Source organism: Entelurus aequoreus, linkage group LG11, assembly GCF_033978785.1.
Source record: "Entelurus aequoreus isolate RoL-2023_Sb linkage group LG11, RoL_Eaeq_v1.1, whole genome shotgun sequence".
NCBI classification, from domain to species: domain Eukaryota; kingdom Metazoa; phylum Chordata; class Actinopteri; order Syngnathiformes; family Syngnathidae; genus Entelurus; species Entelurus aequoreus.
Window position 1 is genome coordinate 53,577,055 of NC_084741.1, and position 18,092 is coordinate 53,595,146.

At 38.8% G+C, this 18,092-nt stretch overlaps 3 protein-coding genes across 6 annotated transcripts in view; 1 reads left to right on the forward strand and 2 right to left on the reverse strand.

Moving 5' to 3' along the window:
• tbc1d31 (TBC1 domain family, member 31) overlaps positions 1–614 on the reverse strand; it is a 29,928-nt gene extending 29,314 nt beyond the window's left edge. For both annotated transcript variants that reach the window (XM_062063553.1, XM_062063554.1), the window contains exon 1: positions 243–614. In XM_062063553.1, the coding sequence (XP_061919537.1) occupies positions 243–313 (71 nt within the window). In that variant the 5' untranslated portion in view covers positions 314–614. The remainder of the gene's footprint in view (positions 1–242) is intronic.
• A 684-nt stretch (positions 615–1,298) lies between these two features.
• Positions 1,299–5,167, forward strand: derl1 (derlin 1). The gene is made up of 8 exons (XM_062063556.1): positions 1,299–1,644; positions 2,115–2,226; positions 2,298–2,362; positions 2,523–2,549; positions 2,779–2,874; positions 2,938–2,990; positions 3,075–3,185; positions 4,559–5,167. Exons 1-8 carry the CDS (start codon positions 1,492–1,494, stop codon positions 4,698–4,700), a joined length of 759 nt encoding a protein of 252 aa, XP_061919540.1. The 5' UTR covers positions 1,299–1,491; the 3' UTR covers positions 4,701–5,167.
• Positions 5,168–6,672: 1,505 nt separating this feature from the next.
• Positions 6,673–18,092, reverse strand: part of zhx2a (zinc fingers and homeoboxes 2a) — an 87,987-nt gene continuing 76,567 nt past the window's right edge. Inside the window, exons 10-13 of one of the 3 annotated variants that reach the window (XM_062063558.1) lie at positions 16,619–16,871; positions 16,423–16,534; positions 15,465–15,584; positions 6,673–8,000 (exon numbers count right to left, since the gene is read on the reverse strand). In XM_062063558.1, the coding sequence (XP_061919542.1) occupies positions 15,467–15,584; positions 16,423–16,534; positions 16,619–16,871 (483 nt within the window). In that variant the 3' untranslated portion in view covers positions 6,673–8,000; positions 15,465–15,466. Of the gene's footprint in view, positions 8,001–15,460; positions 15,585–16,422; positions 16,535–16,618; positions 16,872–18,092 lie in introns of all 3 variants that reach the window. The other 2 variants (XM_062063559.1, XM_062063560.1) reach the window with 2 other exon arrangements.

The following is an 18,092-nucleotide window of genomic DNA, read 5'->3' on the forward strand; positions in this document are numbered from 1 at the left end:
TATTCTCTTTATGCATTTTAATTTACATAAAATGTAAGAATGAACAGGTAGGCTATGGTGACAAAGCATATCAAAATAAACATTCTGACGTTTTTAGTAGTAGTCATAATATTAAAATATATATTGTAATACTGATTTCATTCAAACGGCACAACAGTTGCTGGATCTCCTTCCTTGACTGACTTCTGTCAACAGCTCGAATGAAACTCGTGGTTGTAATTTAAATATAATGGCAAACTTACTTTTTCCCAGGTGTTGGCTTTCGAGACGAGAGCTTTCCCTTCTCTTTGTTTCCGATGTCAGTCACCTCCATTTTAACAAATGTCGTTTTAAAATGTTAGAACTGAAGCCGCAGTTGGAGCAACATGACAAGCTAACCTGTCAGTCGGCTAATCGCTTTACTGGCGCAGCAAACAGCGCGAACATTTAAAAATAGACACAATTTTCCTTCACTGTTGGATAATAAGTATGATAGGTAGCGAACACTATCAATAAAAGCCCGGAGATGTGTATTCTTGGTTAAACAATACCTTTTCTGTCGTTAATGTATTTTTTTCAACTTAGTTTGTTTGGAGTAATTTGGCTAACAGTCATGTCGCTTGGAATATACGTCACACATAAACAGAACGGTGCATTATGGGAAAGTAGTTGAACTAGTTACTAGATCAACACGCAATATTTTTATAAGCCTTTGTTTATTTTATTTTTATTATTATTATTTAATTATCTATTTTTATTTGCCTTTTGTTTTATTTCTTTGTTGTTGGAAGTGCTTTAACTGTTGAGTAAATTATTGATGTGTGTTTGTTGTTCAATAAAAAAAATTAAAAAAAATAATATATATATATATATATATATATATATATATATATATATATATATATATATATATATATATATATATATATATATATATTATGAGCCTGCATACATGAGGACAGGATAGCTAATGTGTTTAGTTTATATATATGTATATATATATTTTTTTTTTAAATTTTATTTTATTTTTATTGACTTGCCTTCATCAATGTATTCAGTGTTTTAACGCGTTAATAAAATAACGCAAAGACACTATCGGTTTCAGAGTACAGACGATGACAAAGCCTTCAGAATAAAAGTTAAATCGTGCCCGTTCAAATATACAGACATGATGGATGTGTTTCTACATTTAGATCGAATATGTATGTAGGTTTTCGTTGCTTGATTACATTATACAGGCTCCAGCACCCCCTGCGACCCCGAAAGGGACAAGCTGTAGAAAATACTATTTTACATATTATTTTGAAAATCTGAACCGGATATCACTTGCCGTCATCACGATAGCTTTTAGAAAACAATAGCTAGCCGTTTGTGATTAGCCACGTCATGTAAACTTTTTGGGGTAGTACTTATCATAGGATTGCGAGGGTTGTAGTTGTACGGAAATACCGCCCGACGTCTAATTCAATTCTGCACTTTATGGTTAATACTCTGAAATAATTGCATGGGAAGATGTCAGACATCGGGGACTGGTTCAAAAGCATCCCTCTCATCACCAGGGGCTGGTTTGCTGCCTCCATTGCTGTTCCCCTTGTAGGGAAACTAGGATTGGTTGACCCGCAGAACCTTATGCTGAGACCCGATTTGTTCTTTAGCAGATTTCACGTAAGTGGCTTTTGTTCGGCTTCGTCTGAGGGAGATGTAATTGAACATTGTGATGATGAGTGTACAAAAAGTGTCGGTGAGCTAGTAGGTGGCTAGCTTGAGTACACGCTCAGCAGGCCGAGATATGTGTCAGCCAATCAGCGAGTGCGACGTAGTGGGGTAATGTAACACTTCCGGGTGCGTTAAAAAACAAAAGCAAGTGAACATTTCCTAAAGTATCAAAGTCTGCTATGTCAATGTCGAATGTTTCCTGATTTTCTACTTTCACTGTGAACTTTAGTTATCAAATATGCTATTAAGTAATATTTTTATTTGTAATGAATACACTCATGCATTGACCAGTATGCTTTTCTCACCAACATATATGATTGAAATGTGTTGAATTTTTACAGTTATGTGCCTTCGATATATGTTTATTTTTCATTACGTGTCTTATCAGAGTGTAATTTATATTACATTTACCTCCTCAGCTGTGGAGGCCAGTAACGGCCACCCTGTATTTCCCAGTGTACCCAAATACTGGCTTCCTGTTTTTGGTCAACCTGTATTTCCTTTACAACTACTCAACGCGGTTAGAGACAGGTGAGATTACTTGCACACGCTTTGTTGTTGTTGTTGTGTGTCATACATCCTGTTTCCTTTTGATTTTCAAGGGGCGTTTGATGGCCGACCAGCAGACTATGTCTTCATGCTCTTATTCAACTGGATCTGCATTGTTGTATCCTTTTCAAGTGTCTCTTAAAACGAGTCTCAACACAAATCATGCTCGATGAGATAATTGCAGTTGATTAATTCACAAAGGCAACATGTAGTTCAGCCTGCACGTGACAGGATCCACCTTCTCCAGCTGTGATTGACTACCTTGACTGTAGCTGTAGATAACTGGGATGCTCATGGACATGCAGGTAGGCATTTGAGAAAAATAAATTTAAAAAAAAGTGTGAGTTTAAAAAATAAACTTGTTTTGTTCATCAAAAGTGGCTCCTTAGTGACAGAGCTAGCTAACCAGTTGCCAGGCAACCGAGACTCAGGGAAACCAATAAAACTGTCTAGACAAACCTTGTTCCCAGGAAAGAAAATGTAAAAATGGGGAGAGTGATGCTGTTTGACTGGATGCTTTTTGCTTTTTTTAAGCTGCTGATGATCCCCTTGATCATGTCTGTGCTGTACATCTGGGCTCAGTTCAATAAAGACATGGTTGTCTCCTTCTGGTTTGGAACAAGATTCAAGGTAACATCCCTTTTAGTAAACTGCCGTTAAAGCATGAAAAACAATGGCGCCTTCTCTGTCCAGGCTCATTATTTGCCTTGGGTCATCCTGATCTTCAACTTCATCATCGGAGGCTCGTAAGTAGCCTCCTTTTATTGACAACATACGCTTGTTTATTCTGCATCACCCATTAAAGCTGCTTCTCTGCTATTTTGGCACAGTTTTGTTAATGAGCTCATTGGGAACCTGGTGGGTCACCTCTACTTCTTCCTCATGTTCAAATATCCCATGGACCTTGGAGGACGCAACTTCCTGTCCACGCCAGAGTTCTTGTACGTTTTTCCTGCTACTATTTGTCAGTATAAAAAAACTTTGGGTAGTCGGCATCGTGATATGCCACACCTGTGAGGTGGATGGAATATTGCGGCAAGTGAGAAGGCTCTTTAGATGGATTGTGAACAATTTTTGAGAGAAATAGGCCTTTTGGGTACATTTTAGATCTCTGAGTTCAGCTTATGAAAGTAGGGAGCAAAACAACATGTATATTTTGTACAGTTTGGGTATAAAGCAACATAATCTAACTCTGACTCCATAGTACATTAACTTCTTACAGTGCTACTCTTTTTTTTATGCTTTTCCCCTGTGAAAAGCAGGTACTATCAGGGGCGTAGCCCCCCTGTCCCATACACACACACACACTTGTAATGTTTACATGTAGTCAAAAACTAAATATTGCATAGTTTTGGTTGTAACCAATGTATTAAAACACATGTGAAAACCTTAATTAGGTTTTTGACTACATCAACTCCCCTTAGATATTTAGTTTTTGTTTTTAATGTTTTGTTTTTTACAAAAAAAGCCAATATATTAAATATAAAGTGGCCAAAATATGAATTTAAATAATCATACAACATGTCATTATTCACTTAAATGATTATAACGTTTTCCTTTATTTCACAATGCAGAAATTAGCTGACACACATATGTTTATCATCAGCGGATAAAACCAATTATAATAATACATCATTATTATTATGATTTTTTTATTAGTAAGTCTCCCTTTGTCTTTAAAAAAGTAGTGACGCATATGTTTCTAACTTTAATCAAGGGTCTTTGAGCACACGACAAGTATGGGGAATGAGATGCAAAATTGAAACTTGTACATAACTTTCTGCTATGCTGCCACTATTTAGCATTATAATTGTTTTATATTTTTTCTTTCTTTATTCCATCATTTCATCCTTGTTCCAAAATGTTGGTGCTTTGTGTGAATGTTTAACGGTGAGCTTTGATGACGTCTTTGTTGAGGATAGTGTTCGTAGCCAGGTTTGCTGCTATCCAGGTGGAACAAACCATTTTGTATTTATGATAAGGGGTTTAGGTGGTATTAGACATTCTTAATTTGAGTCCGGCAACTTTCTAGACTTTTACGGCTATATTAATTTTTTTATAAACATTCATTGCGTTTTGTTTATAACTTAAATATCTGTATTTTTTTTAAAAGCCCAGAGGGCCCCTGAACAACTCTCTTCTCTACTTGAATGTCGCTGAGTACTATCAGTTGATAGGGTTTTAAACCTTAAGTCCCAAATATTGACATATTTACATTACGATTGTGAAGTAACATTGAGGTCCATATCACTAACTTGTTATTCAGTTAATTTTTTTGCTGGGTTCTCATGGTGCCCTTTGTCCCCCCCGACAGGTATCGACTCCTCCCTAGCAGGCGGGGAGGTGTGTCAGGCTTCGGAGTCCCTCCCACTAGGAGACCAGCAGCACAGGAACAGGTGCCAGCAGCTGGGGGAAGACGTTACAACTGGGGCCAAGGCTTCCGCCTGGGGGATTAATGAATATGAGAGGAGAAGCTCTTCTGCTTGACCCCTTTCAGTGTGCTCAGGTTAAAATGATCGCCTCTTCACTTTCTTCTGTTTAAAACTCTAAATTAGTCCTCTTTTAATTTAAAAGTATTGAGGCAGTCTGTATTTTAACTCCCAAAGCACAACAGAACTCTACTTGGTTTCTACCATTTAAGACACGAAACAAAGAAGAAAATAAATGTTTGGTTCTTATTGTGATTCTTCCAACTCCCCTTTCTTGCTTTCTCCACCTGCCCTATTTCCACCCTTTAAAGTCAACACGAGAGATGCTGTAAACTGGTTGATTTAGATTGATTCTTGCCACCTTATTGCCCTATGAGATGACTTGTGCCAAAGGTAGTCGGCACACATGGGCACTGCCCCATGTAGTAGACTTCCTCTGATCACTGCTGATTTGTGTTTTTGTAAATATAACAGTTATTAAAAAGATAAACTAGTCTGAGAGGTTTTTTTTTTTATCACCAGGAAAGGTTTGTATGGACATGCAAAATGTTCAGAAATGTTTGGTTTAGCATTGATTTGTTGCCAATTACATATATTCGAGTGATAGCTAATTGAGGCCCCAGTGAGTGTATGGCACACTCACTAGTTGTGTAGACACTGCGCTGATACTGTTTTGGTGTTTCATAATGGTTGTCACAATCTGCTGAATCAAAAAATAGAACGAATAGTTGGCAAATATAATTTTTTATTTTTTTTAAACGGTTGCGCAGAAATAATTTTGACGGGCACAACTCTGGTCAATGAGCCAAAGAGTAAACAGGAAAATATTTACCTTATTTGATCAAAATTATTCCACACTTGGTAATTTCTTAACTTTATCTTACTAACAATTATTTTAAAATTTATCGTTTTTTCTTCTTAGTTCCATTTAGATCAATGATGGTGATGAGAACCGACGCCATTCATTTAGTATGAGCTGTCAAATGCCTTCGGTTAGTTTTTTTTCTTTCTTAAAAGTGACGCACATCACGGCTTCAAGGGACACAGCATCACTCCTAATGTGTCATAAGGGGTCAATGTTTCAGTATATTTGATGCATCACTAGTATATTCTCTCAATTCCACATTTTTAACACTAATCCCATGGCTATATTTTATCAGGGGCCCCCAAATTAAAGAGATGAAGCGGGGAGCCAGGTACCACCTACTTTTATACCCTGTATGAAATTGCTATTGTGTTTAAAATTAAAATGGACTTAAAGGTAACCTTATTGCCGTGCGAAAATATATTCAAACAGAACAGTGCCGCTACTTAATAGCTGACAACTAGCGCACAAATTGATAACTGACAATTACCGCAATAATCGTTAGTTGGCAGCTTTCGCCGCCAATTGCTAGCTGACAATAGCGCATTAATAATTAGCTAACAACTAGCGCACTAATTGCAAGCAGACCACTAGTGCTCTAATCGCTATCTGGTGCGCTTATCGCTAGCTGACAAGCAGCACACTAATTTTTAGCTGGCAATTGCACCGCTACTTAACAGCTGACAATTTGCACACTAATCGAAAGTTGGCAGCTTTCACCACTAATTGCTAGGTGACAAATAGTGCATTAATACTAGCGCACTAATTGCTGACAACTAGCACACTAATCGTTAGCTGACAACTAGCGCACTAATCGCTAGCTGGTAATTAGTAATCGCAAGTTATCTTAAACGTTAACATGAGGAAAATTAATAATTATTCATTCATGTTTTTGTTTTAAACTACACTGGTGTGTTGGATCATTGTTCTATTCAAAGACATTTACATTTGTAATAAAAAAAAAAAAACTGAAGGGAGTATGAAATTTAAATTTAAAAAAAAAAAATTCACGACTCCTTTGCAGTATTTCTGGGGACCCACGGACCCCTGCTGAAGACCTCTGCATTATCTTATACAGTGGTGTAAAATGTAATCTTCCTAATTTAAAAACAACAAAATACGGATTTCTTCTCCAGTAAGCAAAACATTTCCCGACGAAGAATGGCTTTGTGTATTTATTTAGTTAGAGAAGAAAATGAAAACGCAGGCAGTATTTCTTAGAAGCCAGATCACGCTGAGACAGTCGCTTGAACAAGAGAACAAAGCAGAAGCAACGCTGGTTCGTCTTGCTTTTTGAGACCGGCGTAATCAAATCAAAGTGACAGTTGAATCTCAAACAGTGCTTGCACAAATAATGCATGGGGGGGTACAACTGGACAAAAATAAACAGCAGCTCACCTTTAAATCTGGAGTACAAATAAAAATAAACACAGTTCATGTTCACCACAGGATTGATTTCCCAAATTCTAAAGCATGTACAGAAATAACTCATTTCCTTTTGAGATGAAAAAGAAAAAAGGAAAAGCGGAGAGCAAACGAGACAAGTTCACAATTTACAGCCGAGCAAGATTCACACTCAAACATAAAAAGCTTCAGTCAAAAAAAAATCCCACCGCCTGGCAAGTTTAGTAAAGAATGTCCACGTGTTGTTTTTTTTCTCCATAGACATCAACCATCATTTGTTGGCGGGGAAACGGGCATAAAAGGCAGCATGGTGCGATCAGACAGACTCTTTTGAAACATTAGTAGAGGAGAAAGGGCAACATTCTGCACTGTTATTGCCTCAGGTACTGATGCAGGAGCAGACCAGCTGATTGGAAAAAAAGATACAAGTTACTGCATTCTATCGTTCATCGCAGTTGGTCTCAGACGGCACATCTGTCTTTATGGCAAGCATCTGCCTCCGCCTCCAGCTGTGAATCCAGACTCCCGCAAATTGATTCCCTCTCACTTTTCCTTCCACGACTCAGAGGCTGCTTTTATTTGAGTCCAAAAAAAGGGGGCGGGGACGACAAGAGGAACGCCAAAGCTGGAAATGAGGCGGCCAAAGCACGAGAAAGTCCAACAATAACGCGAGTGCCATCAAACATTACTCAGATTGAGCAGTAAGCGGTTGCAGTTTTACCCCCCAAAATAATTGATTTGAAGCAAATAGGCGGCTATTTTACATGATCATAAAACAACACAAAAACATTCTAAATATCGGGCAGGTCGGTCTTAAAAATGACAAAACCTTCCCGGTAAAACTGTACAAAGTATATTTACAAGGATATTTTCATCATCGAGTCCAGCTTTGGCACGCCTTTAAACGTGAGTATTTGCTCCACCGCGTCGTGGACACGTGAGAGAGAGAGGAGGTCCACGGGACTTTGTGACCACAGCGCCGGCACGGAGTTACATCCACGTTTGGCATCTTGTCTCTTACGTGACGCTTCTGTAAGTCACGCATTAATTCGCTTCATCTGGAACAGAAGGGAAACAGGGAGGTGACGCAACACGTGGGCTCACAAGGCGAGCCCTCATTCAAAAGACAACATGGTGTCAACTTCAAGCAGGGGCGTAGCACCAAAGATATTTAATGTTCGAACTGAGAAACTTAATTTTTTTTTGCAAATAATCATTAACTTAGACTTTAATGGCAGCAACACGTTAAAAAAAAGTTGGCACAGGGGCATTTTTACCACTGTGTTACATGGCATTTCCTTTTAACAACACTCAGTAAACGTTTGGGAACTGAGGAGACCAATTTTTGAAGCTTTTCAGGTGGAATTATTTCCCATTCTTGCTTGATGTACAACTTAAGATGTTCAACAGTCCAGGGTCTCAGTTGTGGTATTTTAGGCTTCATAATGCGCCACACATTTTCAATTGGAGACGGGTCTGGACTACAGGCAAGCCAGTCTAGTACCCGCACTATTTTACTATGAAGTCACGCTGTTGTAACACGTGGCTTGGCATTGTCTTGCTGAAATAAGCAGGGGTCCATGATAACATTGCTTGGATGGCATCATATGTTGCTCCAAAACCTGTATGTGCCTTTCAGCCTTATTGGTGCCTTCACAGATGTTACCCATGCCTTGGGCACTAATACACCCCCATACCATCACAGATGCTGGCTTTTGAACTTTGCGCCTATAACAATCCGGATGGTTCTTTTCCTCTTTGTTCGGGAGGACACAACGTCCACAGTTTCCAAAAACAATTTGAAATGTGGACTCGTCAGACAACAGAACACTTTTCCACTTTGCATCAGTCCATCTTAGATGAGCTCGGGCCCAGCAAAGCCAGTGGCGTTTATGGGTGTTGTTGATAAATGGCTTTCGCTTTGTATAGTAGAGTTTTAACTTGCACTCACAGATGTAGCGACCAACTGTAGTTACTAGTGGTTTTCTGAAGTGTTCCTGTGCGGTGATATCCTTTACACACTGATGTTGGTTTTTGATACGGTACCGCCTGAGGGATCAAAGGTCCGCAATATCATAGCTTACGTGCAGTGATTTCTCCAGATTCTCTGAACCTTTTGATGATATTACAGACCGTAGATGGTGAAATCCCTACATTCCTTGCAATAGCTCGTTGAGAAATGTTGTTCTTAAACTGTTCGACAATTTGCTCACGCATTTGTTCACAAAGTGGTGACCCTCGCCCCATCCTTGTTTGTGAAGGACTGAGCATTTCATGGAAGCTGCTTTTATACCCAATCGTGTTCACCTGTTGGATGTTCCAAATAAGTGTTTGATGAGCATTCCTCAACTTTCTCAGTCTTTTATGCTACTTGTGCCAGCTTTTTTGAAACATGTTGCAAGCATCAAATTCTAAATTAGCTAATATTTGCAAAAAATAACAAAAGTTTTCCAGTTTGAACGTTAAATATCTTGTCTTTGCTGTCTATTCAATTGAATATAGGTTGAAAATGATTTGCAAATCATTGTATTCTGTTTTTATTTACGAAGTGACACACGTGCCAACTTCACTGGTTTTGGGTTTTGTAGAACGTATCTACATAAACCCCCAAAACAATTTGTATTAGTCTGAAAAAAACGAACATTTTTTTTTTTTTTACAAAAGTGCTGACAAATTCAATATAAAGTGGCCAAAATATGATTTTAAATAATCACATAACTTGTCATTATTCACTTAAATAAGAATTTAAATATGTAAAGTTTTCCTTTACTTCAAGGGTGTAAAGTACAGATTATTTGATACCCGTGATGTAGAATTATCATTAGTGGATAAAACAAATCATAGTAATACATCATTATTAGGGATGTTTAGATCAGGGATTTATACTGCCGATTCCGATCACCCATGAGTAAGATTAGCCGATACCAATACTGATACCAATACTGGGGGTGGGTGTCCCCACATCTGCGGTCCCCTCCAAGGTTTCTCATTGTCATCCCATTGGGTTGAGTTTTTTCTTGCCCTGATGTGGGATCTGATGTGGGATGTCGTTGAGGCTTGTGCAGCCCTTTGAGACACTTGTGATTTAGGGCTATATAAGTAAACATTGATTGATGATTGATTGATACCAATCACATGTACTAATTGTAAATATTTGTATTTATTTATGTTGAGTGCTATTAACCGTTTAAAAATATCAGCACAATATTCAAAGTAGTTCCTTATTCTCTTTTATTATATGCAATTGTTTGAGTGAAACAACATCCATAGTACACAATAACGAAACTAAAGCAAAAACTACCACATGTTGCTCATTTAAATCATTTAGTTTTTGCCCTCAAAGTCCTCCTGTGTCCAAGGAATTATTCCATGAAATTGCAAAAAAGCTTTTAAGAAAATAAAAACAGCAACCGAATCACTCTACTATCAAACCTATTCTGATATTGCCCTTGATATTCACACTACCGATTTATGGGTCGATCTGCCCTCCTTTTCTGTAGTGCACTTCTGGCTGCGACACAGCTGGCACGTCCAACAGTTACCAGCTGTTATATTATCTTCTAACTCTCATTAAAGTTAAAAGGCCTACTGAAACCCACTACTACCGACCAGGCAGTCTGATAGTTTATACATCAATAAAGAAATCTTAACATTGCAACACATGCCAATACCGCCGGGTTAACTTATAAAGTGCAATTTTAAATTTCCCGGCAAACTTCCGGCTGAAAACATTTCGATATGATGACGTTTGCGCGTGACGTCAACAGTGGAAGCGGAAGTATTCGGAGCCCATTGAATCCAATACAAAAAGCTCTGTTTTCATTTCAAAATTCCACAGTATTCTGGACATCTGTGTTGGTGAATCTTTTGCAATTTGTTTAATGAACAATGGAGACTGCAAAGAAGAAAGCTGTAGGTGCGATCTGTGTATTAGCGGCGGACTACAGCAACACAACCAGGAGCACTTTGAGGATAGCAGACGCGCTAGCCGAACGACCTCACCTTGACTTCCTCCGTCTCCGGGCCGCCAACCGCATCGGTGATCGGGTGAAGTCCTTCGTCGTACCGTCGATCGCTGGAACGCAGGTGAGCACGGGTCGTGATGAGCAAATGAGAGCTGGCGTAGGTGCAGAGCTAATGTTTTTAGCATAGCTCTGTCGAGGTTCCGTAGCTAAGTTAGCTTCAATGGCGTCGTTAGCAACAGCATTATTAAGCTTCGCCAAGCTGGAAAGCATTAACCGTTTATTTACATGTCCAGAGTTTGGTAGTATTGTTGATCTTCTGTCTATCCTTCCAGTCAGGGACTTATTCGTTTTGTTTCTAAATGCAGTAAAGCCCGATGCTATCACGTTAGCTCAGTAGCTAAAGAGCTTCATCGATGTATTGTCGTGGAGATAAAAGTCACTGTGAATGTCCATTTCGCGTTCTCGACTCTCATTTTCAAGAGGATATAGTATCCGAGGTGGTTTAAAATACAAATCCGTGATCCACAATAGAAAAAGGAGAGAGTGTGGAATCCAATGGACCCTTGTACCTAAGTTACGGTCAAAGCGAAAAAAGATACGTTCTGCACTGCACGCTAGTCCTTCACTTTCACGTTCCTCATCCACGAATCTTTCATCCTCGCTCAAATTAATGGGGTAATCGTCGCTTTCTCGGTCCGAATCTCTCTCGCTGCTGGTGTAAACAATAGGAAAATATGAGCAGTCCTTCCTCCGGCGTCGTCACGCTACTTCCGGTAGGGGCAAGGCTTTTTTTTTTATCAGAGACCAAAAGTTGCTAACTTTATCGTCGTTGTTCTGTACTAAATCCTTTCAGCAAAAATATGGCAATATCGCGAAATGATCAAGTATGACACATAGAATGGATCTGCTATCCCCGTTTAAATAAAAAAAATTCATTTCAGTAGGCCTTTAAAGTACCAATGATTGTCACACACACACTAGGTGTGGTGAAATTTGTCCTCTGCATTTGACCCATCCCTTTGATCACCTCCTAGGAGGTGAGGGGAGCAGTGGGCAGCAGCGGAGCCGCGCCCGGGAATCATTTTTGGTGATTTAACCCCCAATTCCAACCCTTGAAGCTGAGTGCCAAGCAGGGAGGTAATGGGTCCCATTTTTATAGTCTTTGGTATGACCCGGCCGGGGTTTGAACTCACAACCTACCGATCTCAGGGCGGACACTCTAACTACTAGGCCACTGAGTAGGCCTAGTAGTTAATTAACTAATTAATTTACTTGTTAATTTGCTGTTAATAACTGTTTACTTTCTGCTGTAAGGCGCTTCCATCTACGCTTCCTAAACTTTACCAAGCACTTATTTCTTCTGTTTTTTCTAGCCAGCTTAGCTAGCATGCCTCCCTTTGCTTGTTCTCGGTGTGTAACATGTTTAGCACAATCCTAATACTTGATAATGATACTTAAAGGGGAAGTAAACTTTTTGGGAATTTTTACTATCAAATTACAATCCCTACATTAAAAAAAGAACAAGTCTTTCTTTTTTTATGCATTCTAATTTGTAAGAGGTGGCTAACATTGAAGCTAATGGGAGTTGTCTATTGCGCTCATAAAGCCCTAGAAAAACAAACGTTCAAAAACCACCAACAATACTCCATTTACATGTCGTGACCTGAATATCAAGCAAACATTAGTGATATAATTATTATAAGCGCTAACGCAGAGGAACTACTTTTAGCGGCGCCGTGATAACGGAGAGCTAACTAGCTCATGCAGCTATTGACATACTGAGCCGGTGAGCTGCTACATCGTCTCTGAGCTGGTGAAAGTTAATTCTAGATTATGAATCATGCATCTCCCTTGTATAGTTGAAGGTTGTGGTCATAAAACAAGAAGTTGGTCAACTTTGACATTAAATTTAGACACAGAGATCGCGAGAACGACACAAAAAAACGCTTGTTTGCGGCCACAATTTATTTTTTTATTTTCACCTCCGAGAAGATTCTGATTAATTCTACATCTATACAGAAATATATAAACATCCCATTAGTACATTGTACAGTAAGTGATTATTTTATTTTGTTCCTATATTGTAATTATTGAATGGCACCTGTGTTTATCACCCGGATTCTAAAACTTGTAGCTCATCCTCTGTATATTCAGGCTCAAAAAGGTAAGCTTCTGGATCATTATTTGTCCCAAAGTGGTCTCATGAAGTCTGCCGTGATTAGTGGTAGTTGTTGTTGGAAAAAGCAAACATTATGATGCGTGTGGGAAATTAATAGGCCACCGTATGCTTAATATGAGCAAATACGTAAATATTACATTATGAATGTGCCCCCCTGTGCTTGGGGTCCTGGTACAACCCCCCCACTTCCATGCTCCTGACCTCAAGTCTCATGATGTGCTGACTGTGCGAATGTTAGAGCAGCAGTCCGTCCAGAAAAAAAAAAGCTGCATCACTTCTAGTGTTGCGTAAGTCAGCGCTAATGTTAATTTTATTTAACGCCTACACAGTCTGATTTAAAAAGTAAAACAAAGGTTCATGGTTATCTAAATACAGTACAGTGTGACACATCAACACACTCTCCTTGTGAGCCTACACTAAACATCAAATGTCCTCTAAAACAACAGTGAATGTCACTTGAAATACTGAATTAAATACTATTAAATACTACAGGCAACATCATCATTAACTGAACTGGCAGTTCTGCCGGCCTCCAATAATAGCAGGGTGTGTGTGTGTGTGCATGCATGTGAGTGAATGAGTGTGTGTGGGCGTGCGCGCACGCTGATGATTGTGTCGTGCGACTGTCATCCTGCCATGCCATCATGCTGTCCTTTGGAAGGACCACTCCGAGTTAATTAGACACAAATAACTTCCTGCAGCTGTGGTATCTTAAATGGGTAGTTCACCACTCATGGCCACAGCCAATCACAGACACTTGTTTCTGTTTTGGGTCACACGGGGACATGCTGCTCTCTGCATGAAATCCAGTGAAAAAGTAAGAATACGCTGGAGCCAAGATGGCAGCAGTCATGTCTCGTTTGTCTGCTTTGTTTCTGCCAGAATTATAAGCTTTAAAGTTGCACCACATGGTGCATTTGGCCCACAGAGACACTGTGCTTGTCTTTTAGTCGCTAATAGGAATGATTAAAATGTTCATTTAAAAAAGTGTGATAAACGTTATTGCCTGGAAACAGAAAAATAGCTATTTGTAAAAAATAACTAAATGACAAAAGATGTACTGCACATATTGTAACACTACCCCTTAATCACATTTATTTCAGCTCATATATACATTAGTTAGTATTGAATAGTAAAGTTCCTTTGCTGCATATTCACATTGTTATTGTTTGTATTGTACTAGTAGGTGTGTACACTGTATGTAGCAGGCTTGTGCAAAAATCAGATTTTGCCATTTTTAATGTAATTAGTTTGAAGAATTATGTTGAATTTGAATTACAGTAAGTGGAATTTAGCCAAGGAACAGAAAGTATTTGTCGCATTTAACAAAGGTTTTAGCCTAAATACAAAACCCAAAACTAGTGAAGTTGGCACGTTGTGTCACCTTGTAAATAAAAACAGAATACAATGATTTGCAAATCCTTTTCAACTTATATTTAATTGAATAGACTGCAAAGACAAGATACTTAACGTTCGAACTGGTAAACTGTTATTTTTTGCAAATATTAGCTCTGCCTGCAACATATTTAAAAAAATACATCCCATAGGCGAACAGGCAAATTGGGAACAGGTTTGTGCCATGATTGGGTATAAAAACAGCTTCCATGCAATGCTCAGTCATTCACAAACAAGGATGGGGCGAGGGTCACCAGTTTGTGAACAAATGCGTGAGCAAATTGTCGAATAGTTTAAGAACAACATTTCTCAACGAGGAATTTAGGGAATTGACCATCTACGGTCCATAATATCAAAATGTTTAGGGAATCTGGAGAAATAAATGCACGTAAGCGACAATGCCCGTCCGTGACCTTCGATCCCTCAGGCGGCACTGCATCAAAAACCAACATCAGTGTGTAAAGGATATCACCACATGGGCTCAGGAACACTTCAGAAAACCTCTGTCAGTAACGACAGTGTTCGTCACTACATCTGTAAGTGCAAAATAAAACTGTACTATGCAAAGCGAAAGCCATTTATCAACAACACCCAGAAACGCCGCCGGCTTCGCTGGGCCCGAGCTCATCTAAGATGGACTGTTGCAAAGTGAAAAAGTGTTCTGTGGTCTGACGAGTCCACATTTCAAATTGTTTTTGGAAACTGTGGACGTCGTGTCCTCTGGACCAAAGAGGAAAAGAACCATCCGGACTGTTACAGGCGCAAAGTTCAAAAGCCATCTGTAATGGTATGGGGGTGTATTAGTGCCCAAGGCATGGGTAACTTACACATCCGTGAAGGCGCCATTAATGCTGAAAGGTACATACAGGTTTTGGAGCAACATATGTTGCCATCCAAGCTTGTTTCATCTTAATAGGGATTGCCCCATAACGAATACAAGCGGTTCTTTTCTCTGTATTTTACTCATATTTTGACTTACCTACCATCAACCAGTGACCCTCCCAGGCTGCTCCAGGCTTAAAATGTCAGCATCTGTTGCAAGTCTCTGTCTTTGCAATCCTCCCTCGTTCTCCTCCCCCACAGCCACAGTCACTTGTACCCACCTGCCAAAATAAACGACAGACAGATGATGTTCTGCAGGTTCTGAGATGTTAAACAAATAAAATTGAGCTGATGCCTTCCTAAAAAAAATCATATACATTATTTGGCCACTGCTTTAGAAACAGAGTAAAATAAAAAATTAGAATTGTTAACAATATTGGAATACTCAAGTTTTTTTTTTTTTTTTGGTGGTAACATTGCACTCAGTATGATACACACAAAAAAGTACCAATAAATAAAACTATACATCTATTTTCATTAGGTGTCTCCAACTTTCATCACTAAGCGCTACTTCGACAAAAAAGAAGGTAAATCGTAAATTAAATTGTACTTTATTTAGCAAGCAGATCTCCACTCAAACAGTGCGGTTATTGTAGTTATATTTTGTGGTCAAATGTCAAGAGCAAAAAGATGTGATGTATATAAAAAAACCCACAAATAAATGCCAATAATATGCTTTGTTACCTATAACACAAAGTTTACATAATGTTCTGTCTTTAAATTTATATAAAAACTAAATAAAAAAATATCAAAATGGCCCCCACATGCTTTGACTTTTCAGTGTGCAGACATTGGTGGAAAAAGTTGGATCACCCCTGCTTTTGTAGCCTTATTTTAGGGAAAATGGTTAATTTTCCAGCTTGCAATAACAATACACCAATGCAAAGAGGAGTGAGAAGACTCCAACTGGTGTGCTAGCTGGCAGATTGGAAGTTAATTAAAATTATGGAAGCGCCTAATAAACCTGTGAGTAATCATGATTAATCCAAATTCTAAATTGTGATTAATCTGTTTAAAAATGTAATTATTTGACAGAATCAATACAAACATAACACACACCTTCCCTTGTCAGCACTACTTGAGTCAGTCAACCACTGGACAGAGTCTGGGTTGGACAGCTTGGAGCTCTCCATAGATGTTGCAGCTGTTTTCTTCTCAGCAGCTTCATCCACTGCGTCAAAGTTTGTAGCGTTAAACTATGTGAAACAGTGTGAAACTAGACATAGACACAACTTAAAGCTCCAATGCACCGTACCTTTTCGAGCTTTGCCCTCCAATGACACACTTTGCGGTTTGTCCAAACTCTCTCCGTTCTGCTCTTGTCCTGCTTTTTGCTGTTCAACGCGGTTTTGGTTCTGGTAAGCTTCCAACCAGTCCAAGGTCTCGCCGTTCTTAAAGGCTGAGCGGTGGTCCTTAAACCAACGAACAATGTCAGTGCGGCCAAGGCTTGTTTGTCCCTCCAGCTGGATGTACTCCTCAGGTGTTGGCCATTGGGTCCGACAGAACATCTGGCAAGGAGAAAAGGCATGCCATTACAAAATAATTGACGCCTGACCCACAATTACCTCATTAAATCTGTGAAGAGCTCTCACTAAAACCACTCTACTTGCAAATAAACGCAGCAGTTGGCACAATAAGCCATGTGCTCCCAGGAGGCTTATGCCTTTGTGAAATAATAATTACATTTTGTTGTGTGAGTATCACAGTGTGTTTGTTTGCTTAAATCATTTTGTGTCTAATTTACTCACTTGAGGCAATTAGTACCCTTGACACCAGGTCATCATTATCATCAAAATATTATCCAACTTTGCTGAAAATAAGCCTGCAGTCCACTTTGCAGTTGCCATTAATCAATTTGCCTACTGCCATTGTTTAGTAGTCAAATTACATAGCGTTGTAAGACACATGCACATCTAACCTCATTTTACATTTATTGTGAGGATGACTTGATTGAGCACCGGACTCTCATACATTAAACATTAAACACATTTTAACAGCAAACATGGTAAATACAACACAGTCGTACCCCAGTTTTCACCAAAAAATATGTCTTGTTTCATACAGCAGTGCTGTACGCTTAGCTTTTTCAGTAGTAGCACCGGTGGTACTAAATAAATGAAAAAATAATAGCACAAACATTTTTTAGTAGCACGGAACATTTTTTGTAGCCAAATTAAATGTCTTAAATATCAGAATTTCATTATTAACACTCAAACAAGGTACACATGTGCCCTCATACATATAAACACAATGCCATCATAAGGCCTCCTGCAACGCTCAATTAAACAGAGAACATCCCTAAACTGTGCTAGCAATGTCGCTAACACAAGTGCAGGACTGGGCGACATGGACCTAAACCCGTATCCCGTTATAGTTTGGCCTATAAACTAAACCATAAATGGAAATATTTGTTGACGTAAGAAAATATCTCCACCATGTCTTGATTTAAAATTTTGGGGACTGATGGGGATCCCAAATACACGAAAACAAGTACCAACAAGTAAGAAAAGTAGGTTTTGCATAATAGGATCCTAACTTAGGAGGAGTTTTGAAATAAGAAAAAAGAAAAAGCTTTTAAATTAATATAAGAAAAATAAACTATAATCTCCAATCTTCTTTCAAAAAACATTTAGCTATGCTTAATTCTTCAGCGGACAAAACAACAAAATGTGAAATAAAGTGCCCTGGTTTAAGAGGACATGTTTAAACGTGAGCAGCAACATGAAAAT

Excerpts from the sequence above, each read along its gene's own strand:
- derl1 (XM_062063556.1), top strand. The coding sequence starts at position 1,492 with ATGTCAGACATCGGGGACTGGTTCAAAAGCATCCCTCTCATCACCAGG. Across the intron at positions 2,363-2,522 it reads TCAACTGGATCTGCATTGTT|ATAACTGGGATGCTCATGGA; the intron begins GTATCCTTTTCA and ends CTGTAGCTGTAG. Across the intron at positions 3,186-4,558 it reads CTGTCCACGCCAGAGTTCTT|GTATCGACTCCTCCCTAGCA; the intron begins GTACGTTTTTCC and ends CCCCCCCGACAG.